This window comes from Strongyloides ratti (assembly GCF_001040885.1).
Source record: "Strongyloides ratti genome assembly S_ratti_ED321, chromosome : 1".
NCBI lineage: Eukaryota > Metazoa > Nematoda > Chromadorea > Rhabditida > Strongyloididae > Strongyloides > Strongyloides ratti.
Window position 1 is genome coordinate 9901436 of NC_037307.1, and position 18197 is coordinate 9919632.

Consider the following 18197-nt stretch of genomic DNA (forward strand, 5'->3'; position numbering starts at 1 on the left):
AAGTGACTAAAGTTAGTTTCAAATTTGGAAGTTAACTTCGGATGACAAATTTTCTTTTCTTTTCAATTTTATATATTTAAAGAAATATTACTATACATATATAAAGTTATTTTTGTTCTATAAATATATATATTTCAATATATATATATATATAAGCATAACTATTATTATTATTATTATTATCATAAAATGGCTAAAAGATCTTCAGATGTTTTGGATGGTATTGATAAAGGTGTAAAACAATTAGAATCAACAAATAAAAGAAGTAAATTTAGTATAGATCATATATTAGAAAAAAAAGTTGATTTATCATTAAAAGAAACAAATATTTTTCATAAACAATGTAAAGAAGAATGGAAAGAAAAAGAAGATTCTCCAGAAGTAATATCAACAATTCCAAGTAATATTTTACCCTTAGGAGTTTCACAAATACTTGAAAAAGTTCATTGTAAACTTGAAGGTAAAGAATTATGGAATAAATTTTTTAATCTAAGTACAGAAATGATAATTACAAAATCTGGAAGGTTAGTTTTTTTTTCTTATTATTTATTGTTAAATAAAAATATATTTTACATATATAATATTATGTTTCATAAAAATGTAATTTAATTTTTTTGATAAGAATCACATATAAATATAAAAGTAATTTCAAAACATATAATTAATTAGTATTCATATTTATATATATATCTTTAAAATTGCTTTGTATAATTTTATGATTATACTACTGTATAGTTAGTAGTAGTTATATATATGTGTACATGTGTATATATGTCCCTTAACACCAATTAATGTCATTATCTTATTTTTAATCTTTTTTCTTTTTAAAAAAAAATTTTTTTCTTCCAGAAGAATGTTTCCAACATTAAAGATAAAATTTGAAGAAATCAATCCTGAATCATTATATTATATTTTTTTGGATATTGTACCTGTTGATGATCGTAGATATAGATATGTTTATAATAAGTCAAGTTGGTTGACAGCTGGTAAAGCTGAACCAACACCACCACCAAGAATCTATTTACATCCAGATTCTCCAATAACTGGAAGACAATTAGCATCACAAATAATATCATTTGAAAAGGTTAAATTAACTAATTCTAGTGATTTAGATAAGACAGGACATTTGGTACTTAATTCTATGCATAAATATCAACCAAGGATTCATTTGATGGTTAAAGATGATAAAAATATAAAATTTCCAGGAATAGATTATATTAATTCTAGTCAATTTGATATAACAAAATATAATTATAAAACATTTCTTTTTAATGAGACACAATTTATGGCTGTAACAGCATACCAAAATCAATTGATAACACAATTAAAAATAGAAAAAAATCCTTTTGCTAAAGGTTTTAGAGATCCTGGTGGTCGTGTTTCTGATTATGATGATCATGGATTTGGTGGAAATTTATTTAATAATAATATATCTTTAAATAATTTATGGGGTAATGGTTTTCCACCATCAATGGATCCATTATTTTTTAGTAGACTTAATACTGCAGCACTTCTATCACAAAAATTTACTCCAACACCATCTGGTCATGGAAATTTTTTATTTCCATTAACAAATTTTTCAATGAATTTATTACCTGGTTTCGAAGTTTTCACCAATAATGATAATAAAAAAAATACTAATGATGATTCTTCAAAAATTTAGACCGGTTAATTATATATATATAATTATGTATATGTATATATATATATATATAAATGGAAAAAGTTTATTTTTAATAGTTATAAAATGTAATGTTTTACATCTTAATTAATCATTTTTATTTTAATTTCTAAATCTTTTCTTCTTTTTTTTTGTATAAGAAAAATTATATTTAATTTACCATATATATATATATATATTATATAAAATTAATTAATATATTACTTTTGTTTTAATTAATTTATTTTTAATATTTTTCTATCTCTCTCACATTTTGATACAGTATTTTATTATAATTATTATGTGAATAAGAAATAGATATATATATATAAATAAAATTGTATATATATATATATACCATTGGCAATATTTTTATTACAATATCTATATATGATATTTCTTTTATAATATATTATATTAATAAATAAAAAAAAAAGTAGTGTTAAAATAATTTTATATATATTGATGATCAATTAAAATAGATAAAGCGCAACATGATAATATGTGTCTTTATTAGAAAAGACATTAAGTTTATTAGTTAAAGGAAAAAAGATTTTAATTGTTATATTTTATGGATGTTTCAACCTTTTTAATAGTAATAAGAACAATATTATATAGTTATTCCTTCTTTTTTCTCTTTTATATAAAAATATTGTTATAATTGTAAGATAAAAGATGAAGAGAATATTATAATGAAGATATGAAAATGGTAATATTAAGAAAAAAAGAGAAATAGAAATAAAAGTAGTTAGATGGGTAGAATAATAATTAATGTTTTTATATGTATCATTCACCTCTTCATTCATATTTCTTTTGCGGTAAGGTGTTTGTTTAGATGAGAGAAAAAAAAAATAAATATATAAAAAAAAAGGTAATGAATAAAAAAAAAGAAAAGTAATTTAGATGGAGAAAGATTAATTCTACTAATGATCATGAAGGTGGTTGAATTTTATTAGTTGATTTTATTACTTTTAATAGCTTGCTACTTAGTTGTAAATGTTGATTGAAAAGGCAATATGGTAAAGAAGTAATAATATAATTTGATAGTAATATGTATTTTAAATTAAATCATCACAGTTTTTGTATGTTTTAAAAAGGAATGAACAAAATGTGTTATGAATGTCTTTTATTAGTTGGGGAAATCTTTTTGCCATTCTTTAAATTACCGTATTCTTAGACTTCATCTAAATTACTTTTTTTATTACTTTTTTTTTAAATTTGTAAAATTAAACTATGATTTTAAAATATTCATTTGATTAATGATTTTTGTGTGAAAAAAAAGATATAAATAAATGGTATATTAGATAAATATAATTGAATTTTGTTTTTTTTTATTTTATCTTAAATTCCAATAAAATCTAGTAAATAAATTATGAAATTAAATTTTCTAATGATAATTTTTTTAAGACTAGTACTACAAATCTTTTACTACTCTTGAGTTAATCATCCATAACAAAATGCATATATTGGTGCTTAAAATTTATTTCAATATTTTATCAAAAGAAAGAACGTATAAAGTTTTATATAATGTTCTTTATTTATAAGTTAAAAGTATTAAAATTTAATATTGTTAAGTATGTATTTATGTATTGTTAAAGTTAATATTATCTTTATATTTATATAAATATATTTAAAATAATTTGTTGGTAGATTTTTAAGTTCTTTTTTTATCACAAGTAATATTTTAAATTATGATATATTTATAAATTAAGATAAAAATCTTATTAAGTAGCATTTGATATATGAGTTAAAAAGATATATCAAAGATAATTTGTATATTAAAGTTTATATGATAATTAATAAAATTTTAAATTTTGAAAAGATAAGACATTCAAATTTATTCAATCTGACAAATTTTATTTTTTTTTTGATTAACAGTTTATTATAATGTTAATTGGTTATACAAAAATAATATGTCAACTACTAACCATCAATTAAATATTTTGTCATGGAAAAATGAGGATACAAAAAAGTTATTGAATTGTAAGTCTTTTTCTACAATAATTGATGATAATAATTTTGATGAAGAATATGCATATTCTAAACATTTAAAATCTCCTGTAGAATGTACCTTATCATCAATAAATACCGATTCAGCATTTACCACTGAATTTGACTATTCAAACTATTCATTAACAGATCAAAATACAACAATGGTAACCTTAGGATTAGAAGGAGTTGAAAAAGAAAAGATGAAATATTTTGATGAAATAACAAGAGAGAATCTTCTTTTTATAAATAAAAATGAAAGTTTTATTGACAGAGAAAAGAAATCTAGTACAGAAAGGGAAAATTTTTTTTACGATTCATCTTATGACATATTATCTTATGATTCATACTATCAAAGTCAATCTTTGCAAACATTTTTGTTTTATTAACAAATTATCTTTTTTTTTTCTTTTGATAAAATAATATTATTAACAATATCTTAATAATAATTTATATACAAATTTTAATTTTTAACAATAATTTTTTTTATAAAAACTAATATATTTAAAATGTAATAAAATAATATTCATTGAAAAATAAAATATAGTTTTTTTTTTCATCTTCAAAAAATATTTTAAAAGATAACAAAATAAATTATATATTCTTTTGACTTAGATAATAAAAAGATAAGGCAAATAGATTTATATATCATGAAAACCATAAAAATAATGTATTATATGTAAATGATAATGTTTTATTAATAATTTTACCAAAAACTCCCATCTGCTAATATTATTTTCAATAGATAATCATCTGCCATTATGTATATTTCTTTAAGTATAGATATAAAAACTCATTATTTATAAATATTTTTCCATTAATCTTATGTTTATTTATATCAATCATTATTTCTTTGTTTTTTTTTTGTTGTAGTAATTTATTTTATCATAAAATCTGTTCACTTTAAAGTTAGGAAAAAAAAAACTTCTGTTTACGGAAGTGTACTTTATTTATAATGTTTAGTTTATAAAACTTCTGTTAACAGGATTAATATAAAAAAAAAGAAGAAGAACGTTCTTGACAGAATATAACATTACATATAATGTATAAACTTTTGATATATTAATAGTTAAAAAGATATTTTGCGGTTTTTATTTTTTATTTAGTATTAAAATATGGTGTGTTAAAATGTAATATGTTATGTGTTATTTCTTTAACTATTAAGTACAAGTTCTTTTATGTTGTTATTTAATACTTTTTAATACATATATATTAATCAAAACAATATGGTTAAATTTGTCATTCTTGTTAAGTGAGTGTCAAAATGATATAAAAGTATAATATATAAATATATATTTATTATACAGGTTACCTTATAAATAGTTTAGCAATATTTAATTACCCATAAATTGTTTATTTTTATTTTTTTTTCTTTTTATTAATTTCTAATAATTAATTGTAATTTTTATATCTTTTTTTTTAATCAAAATTTTTATGATATTACGATGAATGTGATTTATTTGTTTTAGTATAAGAACTATTATAAAAATGTTCAAAAAAATTATTTAGTATATTTCCGAAACCTATTCACAGAAAAATGAAAGTATTTTTTAATGTAAAGTAGGAAGACATTCAAAAAATAATAAAAGTATATGACGAAATGTGATACATTTTTCTGTGTAATATTACATATTATAACAATAATAATAATACTTTTTTTTGGTGTAAATTTTAAAAAGTGAAAAGTAAAATAATAACAATATAGTTTCTTTTGATATTATAAAATTTAAATAAAAAAAAAAAAGATGGAACAATTAATTACTATAGTATGATTAATTATTGTAAATTAATCAACGATAAAAACATTCTTAAGATTTTAAAATTAATGATTTAATAGAGGTAATGTTATTATTTTTTTTAAAAAAAATTGACATTTATGTACCCATAATTTTTTTTTATTGTTATTATAGAAATTGTTACAAGTAATTATTTAATAGATAATAGGTTATACTTTCCTATACTATTGACAAATATAATTGTCCGGTTTCAAGAATGGAAGATATTTCAAAGCAACTAAAAAAAAATATGAGAATTTTAATGTATTGTTAAACATTTAAATATTTTTAAAATATTGAGTTTATCATGTATATAGTTATTTGATAAAAAGTACTTAATAAGTTTAAAAAAAATAATTTTAGAATTATTATTTTCTTAAAAATATAGTTATAGTTTAAAAATTATTTAAGTTAAAGTATTAAAATATATATTTTTTTATGATATTTTTTTTTACATATAATTAATGTTACTTTTATTAATTATTTATTATTTTATACAAATGGCTAATATTAAATAAATTTATTAAAATTTATAAACTGTTAACCTACTTATGTTACAGCCCTTAAATGGGTTCCTAAAATAATTTTGCTCACATACTCTAATTGTTAATAATAACAACTTTATTTTAAAAAGAATGACCTCAATTATATTGTAGGGATAATTACTTTTTTGAACTAAAAGTCTTTAACTTTTGTTTGTTGGTATTTATTAATGTTACAAATACTATATATGTTTCTATTTATTTTATATAAGTAAAAATTAAATTATAAATGTTATTTATGGATAAATAAAAATATCATTTAAATAGTATATAAATTGTTTTTAAATTTATATTTTTAAAATAGTTATAAAATATATATATATAGTAACAAATTAAAGAGAAAAAGTTTATTTTTACTGAAATTATGTTATCTTTTGTAGATATAAATTGGCAAAATTATACTTATTTATCTATATATATATATATAAATATAATATTAAATAGAGCATTCTATAGTGGATGAGTAATAAAATTAAAATTATTCTTAAACTTTTAACAATAAATCTATTTTAAACAATCTTATATCCATATCACGACAGTTGTGTTAATAATTTTATATTGTTTAGTGGTTAGCTATTCTTCTTATTTATACCAGGAACTTTAAAATAATTCTTTAAAGAAAGTATAAACTCATTTTTGATTTATATATCATACCTAATTATTTATTCAAAGTAATGACAGTAAAATTTTTACAATTCATTTTATATTTTAAGCAGCTGTTAATAAGTGTTATTATCCACCATAGGCTTCTTTTATCTATTTATTTTTTTTTTTTTAGTAATATTAAATTCCTAATTTGTTCGTACTTTTTATTTATATAAAAATATAAATACTTCCAAAAATCATTCATTTTAATATTTTAAATCATCAATCAAAATACACTTATATATATTTCAATAATATAATATGTCATATATAAATATTTCTATATTTGAGCAATGTGATAATCTTTAAAATATTTCTGTTAAAATGTTATAGAAAAACAAAAATATACCAAAATATTTTAATATATATGTATGTATATATTTGTTGTATTTGTATTGTTATTATTATTATATACTTTTCTAGTTTATTTATTAAGAAAAAGGTATTAAAAAAAAATAATAAAGAAATTTATTTCTTTTATTTCAGAGAAATATTTACATTTTTTTTTATTGATAAATAAGGTTAACTGATCATTATATTATTTTCTACTATGAAATAAATTTATATATTTATTTTTTTATAAATATACATTTTTTTTTATTTAATTATAAAAGTACTTTTAGTCATTGGTTAATTTATGTTTATTAAATAAAAAAATAAGAAAAAAATTTTGTAATTTTGTATATGATTTAATATTTATATATTATAATATTATTGGGAAAAAAAAATATAGAGAGCGATAGTGAAATAAAGTTATTAAATTTTTTTTGTACTTAATAATTTATTTTATTGATAGTGTAAGTTAGTTGATAAAGTTAACAATACATTATTTGTAGTTGAAGGATGACATAAATGTGTGGTGTCTTTTTTTTTAAATATATATATTTCTTAACATGTTCTTTTGTTTTTTGTTTAATTTCTCTAAAAAGTTAATAAAATATATAATTTAGAAAAACTATTCTATTATAATTTACATATATTTATATATTTATTTTTTACCTTTATTTTTATTATTAAAAAAAAAATTAAAATACTAAATATGTTTTTTTTTATTCTTATTATAATTTAAAATAATCTTTAATTTTAAGTACAATTATATAATAAATATATTTAAGAGTTTCTTGAAAATAATATATATAGTAGAATAATGGTCAAAAAATTACTCTTATTTTAAATTTATAATTTATTTATGTATAACATTCTAAGTAGACCGGAATATTCTCTTTTCATTATAAATAACTAATTTCTTTTTTACACTAAATAGTTAATAAAAGAAATTTTTCTTTGATAGATACTTGGCCAGATCTAGAATTATAATAAAATAGAAAGTTTATATCTCCCACTCGTTTTGTGGATGGAATGTTAAGGCACAATTATATTATTATTATATATCTTAAATTTTATCAATTTTTACCTCCTGCCAATTGTTCTTCTACCCCCATTAATTTGTGATACATTTAAATATATATATTTATATATATAAATATCATCATATTAAAAAGAAAATAATACACAAATATTTTGTTGTTTTCTTTATATATATATATATCTATTCTTTTATTTATATATATATATATTTTATGCTATAGAAAATTTTTAACAAAAATCATTTACTTTTTGATAATAGCATTATTAATACTTTGAAATCAACTAATGATATTTTTATCCTAACAATATATATATTATATTGAGAAGATTTTTTAAAATATTATATCATTTTAAGATTAAGAATAATACATTTTTATTTTAATACTAAAATCAAAAGATCATCTTTTATTCTTAAAATCAATTTTAGGGTACTAAAAATAAATTTATATAAATGTATTGTATGTTTTTCTAATAATATATTAATAATACTATTTTTTTATTATAATTTAAAAAAAAAATAATTTAAAATAAGTAATAGGCTTATATTCACATAAAATTGTATCTTAAATTGTCAATGATTCATTAAAATATGTCTCATTATTTTGATATTTATATATATTTTTAAGAAAATGAATTAAATTTCTTTTTTTTCTTCATAGTACAATATTTTGTTAAATATTTATTATTACTTTTTCTTTGATATCTTTACTTTTATCATATTAATCATAATATTCTTTTATTATTCTTGCTTCTTTTTCTTTATCTATTTTGATACTATATTGTTGTTAATATTGCATAGATAGGATTTTTAAATATCAAAAGAATTTTTATCTCTCTTGAGATATAATACATATGTATTTTATTCTTTTATGAAGAGTTATGTTAAACATTTCCTTCTTTTTTCATCCATTTTTTTTTTCTTTTATTACATTTTTAAATACCAATTCTTATGATAATTTTTATTTATTTTATATCTTCTTTTTTTTTGTTTTATTTATTTATTTATTTTAATTTCAGGGTCATCAACATTCAAAACTATTTATATTAAAAAAAAAGAAGGTATATTGGGTAAAAACTTTATTTTATAAGTTCATTTTTAAACGATGTTGACGATAAAATATTTATTATTGTATTTATTAACAATAGTTAAATATGGAGATTCATTTAATGTTGATATTAAAAAACCTATAATTCATCGAATGCAACCAGATACTATGTTTGGATATTCAATTGACTTTGTTAGAAATAAAGATGAGTATAATTTAGTTGTTGGTGCTCCACGTGCTCAATCTGCTGGTAATCGTGCCATATCTAAAGGTGGTGCTGTTTACTCATGTCAGACAGGTTCAACAAGATGTCAAGAAATTCTTTTTGACAGAAATGGTAATGAAAGAAGATTAAATGGATCTAAAAGTTTACCTATTGAAGAAAAGTCTCATCAAATGTTTGGTTCAACTATTGTTGCTTCTGGTGGAAATGTCTTAGCATGTGCCCCACATTATAAATATTTTTTTTCTAAATTTGAAGTTATTGAACCTGTTGGTACATGTTATTATGCACAAAATAATTTTGAAAAAATTACTGAATTTGCTCCATGTAGACAGGAACCAGCTAGACATGGTCATCATAGATTTGGTTATGGTATGTGTGGTTTTTCAGCTTCTATTGCTGATGAAGGAAATGAAAGATTATTTATTAATGGTCCTGGTGTTTGGTATTGGCAGGGTGCAATATTTTCACAAAATATTAAAAATATTACTGATAGACCTAATACAAGTGATGGTCCAGCTTCACATGATCATTGGCAAAGAGGATACTCATCTGCTGTAGGTGATTTTGATGGAGATAAAAAAGATGATGTTGTTGTTGGTGTTCCTCGTGGTAATGATCTCCATGGATTTGTATCAATATATAATAGAAAATTAAATTCAATTGCCAATTTAACAGATAAAAATAGTCAACAGGGACAATATTTTGGTGGTGCTGTTGGAGTGGCAGATCTTAATAATGATGGTCTTGATGATGTTATTGTCGGTAGTCCATTTTATACTGACTATAAAACAGTCAAAGATATTAAGACACAAGAAAGAAAGCCGCAATATGATGTTGGTAAGATAACTGTCTTCTTACAAACTTCTGTTGGTGTTTTTGATGAAGGTACATCAATTGTTGGTACCAGTCAATGGGGAAGATTTGGTCATTCTATTGCATCAACAGGTGATATTAATGGTGATGGTTATAATGATTTTATTGTTGGTGCTCCATATGATGGTGTTGATGGAAAAGGTGCTGTCTACATTTATCATGGATCTAAAAATGGTGTTGTAAAAAAATTTGCTCAAAAAATTGAGGCAGGACAAATTAGAAGTGACCTTAAAACATTTGGATTTTCATTAGCTACAGGTAAAGATATTGATAAAAATGCTTATCCAGATATAGCAATTGGTGCAATGCAATCTGGGCATGCAGTTATATTAAGATCAAAACCAGTAATTAAAGTTGAAGGACAAGTAACTTCTGGTAAAAAAATAATAAATTTGGATAATAAAACATGTATGAGTGAATTTGGAAAAATATCATGTGAAAAAGTAAAATATTGTGTTAAATATGATGGTAAATTAACACCAGAACATAGAAATATTGACTTAAAAGTTAGAGTACAATTAGATTCAAAAAAACCTTTATCACCAAGACCATTCTTTAGTAGAAGAGATATTGATAGAAAAAAAGGTGTTCAAATATCTAATGAATCAAAAAATAAAAATCAACCTGATGTTATTGAACAAATAGTTTCATTACATAAAGGACGTGAACATTGTGATAGTTTTGAAGTATTTATTCCAGATACTATAAGAGATAAAATAACACCTATAAATATCCTTGTTAATTATACATATATAGAAAAAAGAAGTTTATCAAGTGAATTAGATGCTGCATTAGACACAACAACTGGTGCTGCATTTGAAACAGAATTAATGATTGATAAAAATTGTGGTGATGATGATAAATGTACACCTGATTTACAATTATATGCCACAACTAGTAAAGATAAATTTATTCTTGGTAGTGAAGATCAAAATATAGTTGTAAATGTTACTGTAAGAAATAGAGGTGAAGATTCATATTTATCACAATTTTTCATTGATATTCCAAAAGGATTTGAATATGGTGGTGTTGAAAATTATGCATCTACTGCTCCTGTTAGTTGTTCTGAATTTATTGATGATGAGTTGACTGTTGAAGATGATAAGAAAAAATCTAAAAAAAAGAATGATAAAAATGATAAGAAAAAAGAAAAAAAAGATGATCATTATAGAATGGTTTGTGATATTGGAAATCCTTTACCAGAAAATAAAGATTCAGAATTTGGTTTTATACTTCGAGGAACAGCAATAGATCCAGAAGTAGAGGATGTTGTTGTTAAGATGTTTGTTAATTCAACATTTGGTGAAGAAGCTCGTGGTAATGAAAAAGATAATGAATTAATAATTAAAGTACCAGTTGAAATCAAAGCACAATTAGATGTTATTGGAAGATCAAATCCTGAACAAGTTGATTATTCTATTAGAAATAGAACTAAAGGTGTTAATGCTCAATTTGATAATGAAGTTGGACCTCTCGTTGGCCACCTTTTCCAAGTAATAAATAGAGGTCCATCAATTATTGATAAATCAACATTAGATGTCTTTTGGCCATCTTTTGGTGAAACAGGAAAACATTTATTATACCTTATTGATACACCATTTGTTTCTGATGATAAAAAAGTTAAATGCCGTGTAAGACAGGCACAAAATATTAATCCAGAAAGTTTGACTATTGGAAATGAACATAATATTTTAAGTATTGTTGCCAATCCACAAGCTCCAAAAAAAACTCAAAGTAGTGCAAAAAGTAGTGGCATGAGAATTAAAAGAGAATGGGAGGATTTAACTCATGATGAAAGAGTTAGAAATCAAAAAAAAGAATTAAAAGCTGCAGTTCTTGCATCAAAAGGACGTGAAAGTGCAATTGAATATAAGGGATCTCTTCATAAGGGAAATGTTGATTGTGGTGCATTGAATTGTACACAAATAACTTGTGAAATTGGAAGAATGGCACCTGATGAATTTGTTTTAATTGAAATATTTTCACGACTTTGGGTAAATTCATTAATAGACGATGGCGTTTATGAAGCAGATATATCATCATTAGCATTATCAAGAATAACTTCCTTACCAGTAGCACCAAAATATTCACCCCCACCACAAATATTTTCTGTTACTACTGATGTCAATCCAACAGATCCAGAACAATTTGCTCCAGATCTCCCATGGTGGTTATATTTATTAGCTATACTTATTGGTCTTCTTATATTGGCATTATGTATATTATGTTTGTGGCGTTGTGGATTTTTCAAGAGAAATAGACCACAAGCAGAGAAAGCTAGACTTGTTGAAGGTGTAGATAAAGGTGGTTATTATGCTGATAATCACACGAGGTATAATCAACCATCAATGTACGATTCTAGAACACATGGAGATAAAATTTAAAAGTAATAATTGGATAGTATTAATTTAGAAGAGAGAAAAAAAATTATTTTTATGTCTTTTTTATCATTGTGCCTTAATATTATTTTTTGTCATACTTTTTTAAGCTTTAAATTAATAATAATAAAAAATATATTTTAACAACTTTTATTTAATTGTTATAAAAAAATTTTATTAAGTAAAATATATAAATGTTTGATTAATTTTATTACCCCAACAAAAAATACCAGAATATATTCCGATATCCAATTATCAAAAAAAAAAAATTCTTAACATTATAGCTTCGTAATATTGATAACTTTTGAAGAAAAATCGTTTGCCACTAATTTTATCTTTATATGACAATTTTTAGTCAAGATACAGAAAAGTCATGAACAATGAATATTTAGAAAAAATTTCCGCCTTTGGTTATATCTCCTTTCAAAATGAAGCTAGAAACAAGCGGATTTCTGAAATCGTCTTCATATTAGTTTTCATATGGGGTCTACCTTCAAAATTTTTTTATATCACCAACCATTTTTGAGATATAAAAAATGATGACAAAAGATTAAGCGCGAAAAAATACCAAGTACTATATCTTGAAAACTTTTGAAAATCAAGAAACCTTTTCAACGTGGACTACATTTAAAAAGTTAAAAGAAGTCCAGCGCACCAAGTTTCAGACTTCTGTGAGCTGTGGAACTTGAGTTATGAGTACGTTCTTGAAAACGTTTTTGAAACAACCTTTTTCATCATATCTCAAGTTTGAGAAGTCCTATGAAGATGGGACTAAGTTTAATGATTTTCTCGTAAAAATCTAATCTAGAATATATCTTTTAATTTAAAAAATCTTCAATGGATAATGAAAGGCGATTTTTTGCAAAAAATATTCCCCACATTCGCCTCCAACTTTGAAGGCCCATAACTTTTGAAGTTTTAATTTTTACATATCCTTGATTATATTCAAAATTCATCTCTCCTCAAGGGCTATCGAATGAATATAATATTATGCCAAAATTCTAAAAAAAGTTGTTTTTTTAAGTTTTGATGACAAGTCAAGCTGGAGCTTCTTGGACAATTTTTGAAACTCGCGAAATATTGAAGTTATTTTTACAGAAATTATTCACTTTAGAATAACTTTTTAAGAGAAATTGTTTGCCACTAATCTTATCTTTATATGACAATTTTTAGTCAAGATACTTAAAAGTCATGAACAATGAATATTTAGAAAAAATTTCCGCCTTTGGTTATATCTCCTTTCAAAATGAAGCTAGAAACAAGCGGATTTCTAGAATCATCTTCGTTTTAGTTTTCATATGGGGTCTACCTACAAAATTTTTTTATATCACCAACCATTTTTGAGATATAAAAAATGATGACAATTTATTAGGCGCGAAAAAACACCAAGTACTATATCTTGAAAACTTTTGAAAATCAAGAAAACTTTTCAACGTGGACTACATCTAAAAAGTTGAAAGAAGTCCAGCGCACCAAGTTTCAGACTTCTGTGAGCTGTGGAACTTGAGTTATGAGTACGTTCTTGAAAGCTTTTCTCAAGCTATATTTCTCACCATATCTCAAGTTTGAGAAGTCCTATGAAGATAGGACTAAGCTTAATGATTTTCTCGTAAAAATCTGATCTAGAATATATCTTTTAATTTAAAAATACTCAACTGGATCATGAAAGGCGATTTTTTGCAAAAAATATTCCCCACATTCGCCTCCAACTTTGAAAGCTCATAACTTTTGGAGTTTTAATTTTTACATATCCTTGATTATATTCAAAATTCATCTCTTCTCAAGGGCTATCGAATGAATATAACATCATGTCAAAATTCTAAAAAAAGTTGTTTTTTTAAGTCCTGATGACAAATCAAGTTGGAGCTTCTTGGACAATTTTTGAAACTCTCGAAATATTGAAGTTATTTTTACAAAAATTATTCATATTAGAATAACTTTTAAAGAGAAATCGTTTGCCACTAAGCTTATTTTCATATGACAATTTTTAGTTCAGATACTGAAAAGTCATGAACAATGAATATTTAGAAAAAATTTCCGCCTTTGGTTATATCTTCTTTCAAAATGAAGCTAGAAACAAACGGATTTCTGGAAACGTCTAGGTTTTAGTTTTCATATGGGGTCTACCTTCAATATTTTTTTTTATCACCAACCATTTTTGAGATATAAAAAATGATGACAAAAGATTAAGCGCGAAAAAATGCCAAGTATTATATCTTGAAAACTTTTGAAAATCAAGAAAACTTTTCAACGTGGACTACACTTTAAAAGTTAAAAGAAGTCCAGCGCAACAAATTTCATACTTCCACGAGCTGTGTAACTTGAGTTATGAGTACGTTCTTAAAACTTTATCAAAACTTTTTTTTATCATATCTCAGATTAGAGTGGTCTTATGAAGTTGAAACTACTTTCAATGAATTTCTCGCAAAAAATTGGTCTAGAATCGTAAAATTAAATTTAGAAATCTTGTTCCATTCATGAAAGGCGATTTTTTGCAAAAAAATATTCCCCACTTTCGCCTCCAACTTTGAAGGCTCATAACTTCTGAAGTTTAAATTTTTACGTAGCCTTGATTATATTCAAAATTCATCTCTTTTCAAGGGCTATCGAATGAATATATTATTTTGCCAAAATTCTAAAAAAAAGTTTTTTTTTGTAACACTCTGTTGAATGCGGCTATAAATGAAATTTCATATTAACAAAATTTAATTGTTAACTATTTAAAAGTTTAAAATATGAAAAATAATTAAAATATATTGTTAAAATGAAATGAATTTAATATATTTTTTTTGTATAAATTTACATTGTAATCAGTGAAGAAAACAATACAACTTTTGTTTAACATAAATTACATTAAAAAGTTAACTTTAGCTAATGAATTTGATTTTATTTACTCATAATAAAAAGCCATAAATTAATTTTATTTTTAAACTATTACATCTGTATTTTATCTTTTTTATTCTTTGTGATTTTATTTTCATTGTTAAATTTTATGATATAAATATTTCAAAATATAGATAAACATATGACTATGTTGTTGAAAATAAATAAAAAAAAAACTAATTAAGATATAAAAATAATAAATTATGATTTTTTTATTATATATTATTTGGTTAAATAGAAAAATGGCAAAATTATCATGAAGTTTATTAAATACATATTTTTTAATTAAAATATTAAAAGCTATAAATTGAGAGATTATTACTATAACAATTTACTTTTTTCAGACCCCGAGTAGACAGGATTTTTAAAGGTCGTCGTTGCTTGTTTATAGATAGGATTTTCATTTGTTGTCCACCTAGCAGCAAGGCGTTCCTGTTCAAATTTGGCAAATTCACGACGATCATGGATTAGTGTAATTAATTTCCAAAGGAACAAAAGTATTAAACCAAGAAGAACAATAGCTGCAATGACAGCCAAAACAACAACTAAAACAGGGAATGGAGCAGGGCAATCTTTAATTTCTTTAACCCAAACTGTTAAATTATCTTTACCATCTGTATAATAGAGGAAATAAAATGTACAATCATCTGCTGGATCAACAAATTGGCATTCTTGTCCTTCTGTTTCTGTTAAATTAAGTGTTGGTAATTCTTTAACCGGAATAACTGTAAATGGACATTCATCACATTTTGTTTGGTTATATGGTCCAGTTCCCCATTGTTGACACATAACACAAGGTTTATATTCAACACATTTTGTGGGACAGGTAGGACATATTTCACATTTTGGTCCTGAATATGATTCATCACATTGACATTTTCCACAAATACATGTACCATGATCATTACAAACTTTACCATTTTCTGATAAACATTGATCTACTCCAATTGGACATTCACATGCTCTACCAGTCCATCCTGGTGCACAAGTACAAACACCACAATCACATCTATGTCCATTACAAAGAATTCTATTGTGTCTTGGACAATTGAAATTATCACATTCACAAAATGGTCCACTGATTATTTCATCAGGATTACTTCTAGTGTAACATTGACATTGACCACAAATACATTGTCCTCTACCCTCACATGGTAGTGAATCATTTGTTTTTTTACATTTAGCTTCTAAGGCAACTGAGGATAAATCTCCAGCATCACATTGACAATTCTTTCCTGTGTACCCATCAATACAATCACAAATACCACAAACTAAATTTCCTTTACCACCACAATGTGATGATCTTGACTCAATTGTTGATTCACAATCACAGTCACATAAAACTTTAACATTAACCTTTAAGGTATCTTCTAAACCAGAAGGTCCAATAAGAAGTTCAAAATCTCTTTGATCAACACAATGTACAGCTTCTAAAGTTACTTCAAAGGTAACTTCATCACCAACTTTAATATTATCACATACATTTGTATCAATTAAAGGTCCACCATTAAGACATCTAGATTTATAACTAATTTTTAAACCACTTGATGCATTAACATTATCAACCATAATAATTTTTTCACTGATTTTATTATATTCTTCTTCAATTAATTGAACAATATTACTAGAATCATCAGCAAGAACACCTACAGATGATGAGATATCAGGTAAGGCATCAGAAAGTTGTTTATAAAGATGTTTATGATTTTCTGTTACAGCAAATATCATGTTGACTTTTTTTTCCTTCATTTTTTGATGAAGTAAAGCTATACTTGGATAGTCTTGTTCTAAACTTTTTGTATAATAACCATTATCATCGAGATGACATTGACCATCATTTGGAGTTACAACACCAGCTAATCTACCATCACCAGCATAATGGAAACCAGCATCAGTTGAGAAGACTATCATTTTACGAGCTCTTTCTCTCCATCCAATACTTTTGTTACAGGCTAATGTTTGCATAACAGCATCAAAACCACCTTCAGGAGCATCAAGATTACCAGATATCTGAGCTTCTTGAACTTCTTTAGAAAATCTATGAGTATTTTGTGTTAATCTCATTTGATTTTTAAATCCATATGGTTCAGCACAAGGTTCAGCACAGGGTGATAATTGTTTTTCTGGTCTTGGATCAACAAATGGCATTAATTTTTTATCAATAAAACTACCAAAACCAAGTCTAAAATTTTTTGTTATATTTCTCATTCTTCCTGCAAGAAGATCTCCTAATTCTGATAATTTCTGTTTATCATCTTTCATAGAATAAGACAAATCCATCAAATAATATAAATCAACAGGATAATCTAATGCTTGTTTATAGGTAACTTCAAATCTTACTTTTGATGTTGGTCTAATTACAACATCAACCTCTTGTGGTTTTAATTGAATAGCCTCATCTTGATGTTCATCATCAATATGCCTAGAATCTGACAATGGTTCATCTTCAATAACTTCAAAAGATTTTTGAGGAAATTCTATTGAATTTGTTGGACAACCATGTTCTTCAAGTCTTTTAACATTATCACATCTGGGGTATTGATTATTATCATCAAAATTTTCATAAGAACACCATGCACATGATTCATGAAATTGAATACATGCTGAACATGTATAATTATCTGCTGGTAACGATCGACATGGAAAATTTTCATCTGTTTCTAAAAATTTTCCCGTATATCCTGAAGATTGAATATCTGCTGTCGATATTAGGAAAGGAAATATTAATAATATAAATATATGCCTTATTCTAGTCATTGAACCCTACAAAATAATTTTATTTAAAAATATTATTTATTGATTAAAGAAAAAT

General features: G+C 23.5%; 4 protein-coding genes across 4 annotated transcripts; 3 read left to right on the forward strand and 1 right to left on the reverse strand.

The window, feature by feature from the left end:
- Positions 1 to 189: 189 nt before the first annotated feature.
- SRAE_1000306800 (T-box transcription factor TBX20) lies at positions 190 to 1663 on the forward strand (the record flags this gene model as incomplete). Its single annotated transcript, XM_024650216.1, has 2 exons — positions 190 to 524; positions 850 to 1663. 2 exons carry the CDS (start codon positions 190 to 192, stop codon positions 1661 to 1663), a joined length of 1149 nt encoding a protein of 382 aa, XP_024504016.1.
- Positions 1664 to 2441: 778 nt separating this feature from the next.
- On the forward strand, positions 2442 to 4038 carry SRAE_1000306900 (Hypothetical protein; the record flags this gene model as incomplete). The annotated part of the gene is made up of 3 exons (XM_024650217.1): positions 2442 to 2478; positions 3539 to 3643; positions 3758 to 4038. 3 exons carry the CDS (start codon positions 2442 to 2444, stop codon positions 4036 to 4038), a joined length of 423 nt encoding a protein of 140 aa, XP_024504017.1.
- A 5140-nt stretch (positions 4039 to 9178) lies between these two features.
- Positions 9179 to 12508, forward strand: SRAE_1000307000 (Integrin alpha-PS2; the record flags this gene model as incomplete). The annotated part of the gene is made up of 1 exon (XM_024650219.1): positions 9179 to 12508. The coding sequence occupies one exon, from the start codon at positions 9179 to 9181 to the stop codon at positions 12506 to 12508; it is 3330 nt and encodes a 1109-aa protein (XP_024504018.1).
- Positions 12509 to 15706: 3198 nt separating this feature from the next.
- On the reverse strand, positions 15707 to 18142 carry SRAE_1000307100 (Integrin beta-PS; the record flags this gene model as incomplete). Its single annotated transcript, XM_024650220.1, has 1 exon — positions 15707 to 18142. The coding sequence occupies one exon, from the start codon at positions 18140 to 18142 to the stop codon at positions 15707 to 15709; it is 2436 nt and encodes an 811-aa protein (XP_024504019.1).
- Between the last annotated feature and the right edge of the window lie 55 nt (positions 18143 to 18197).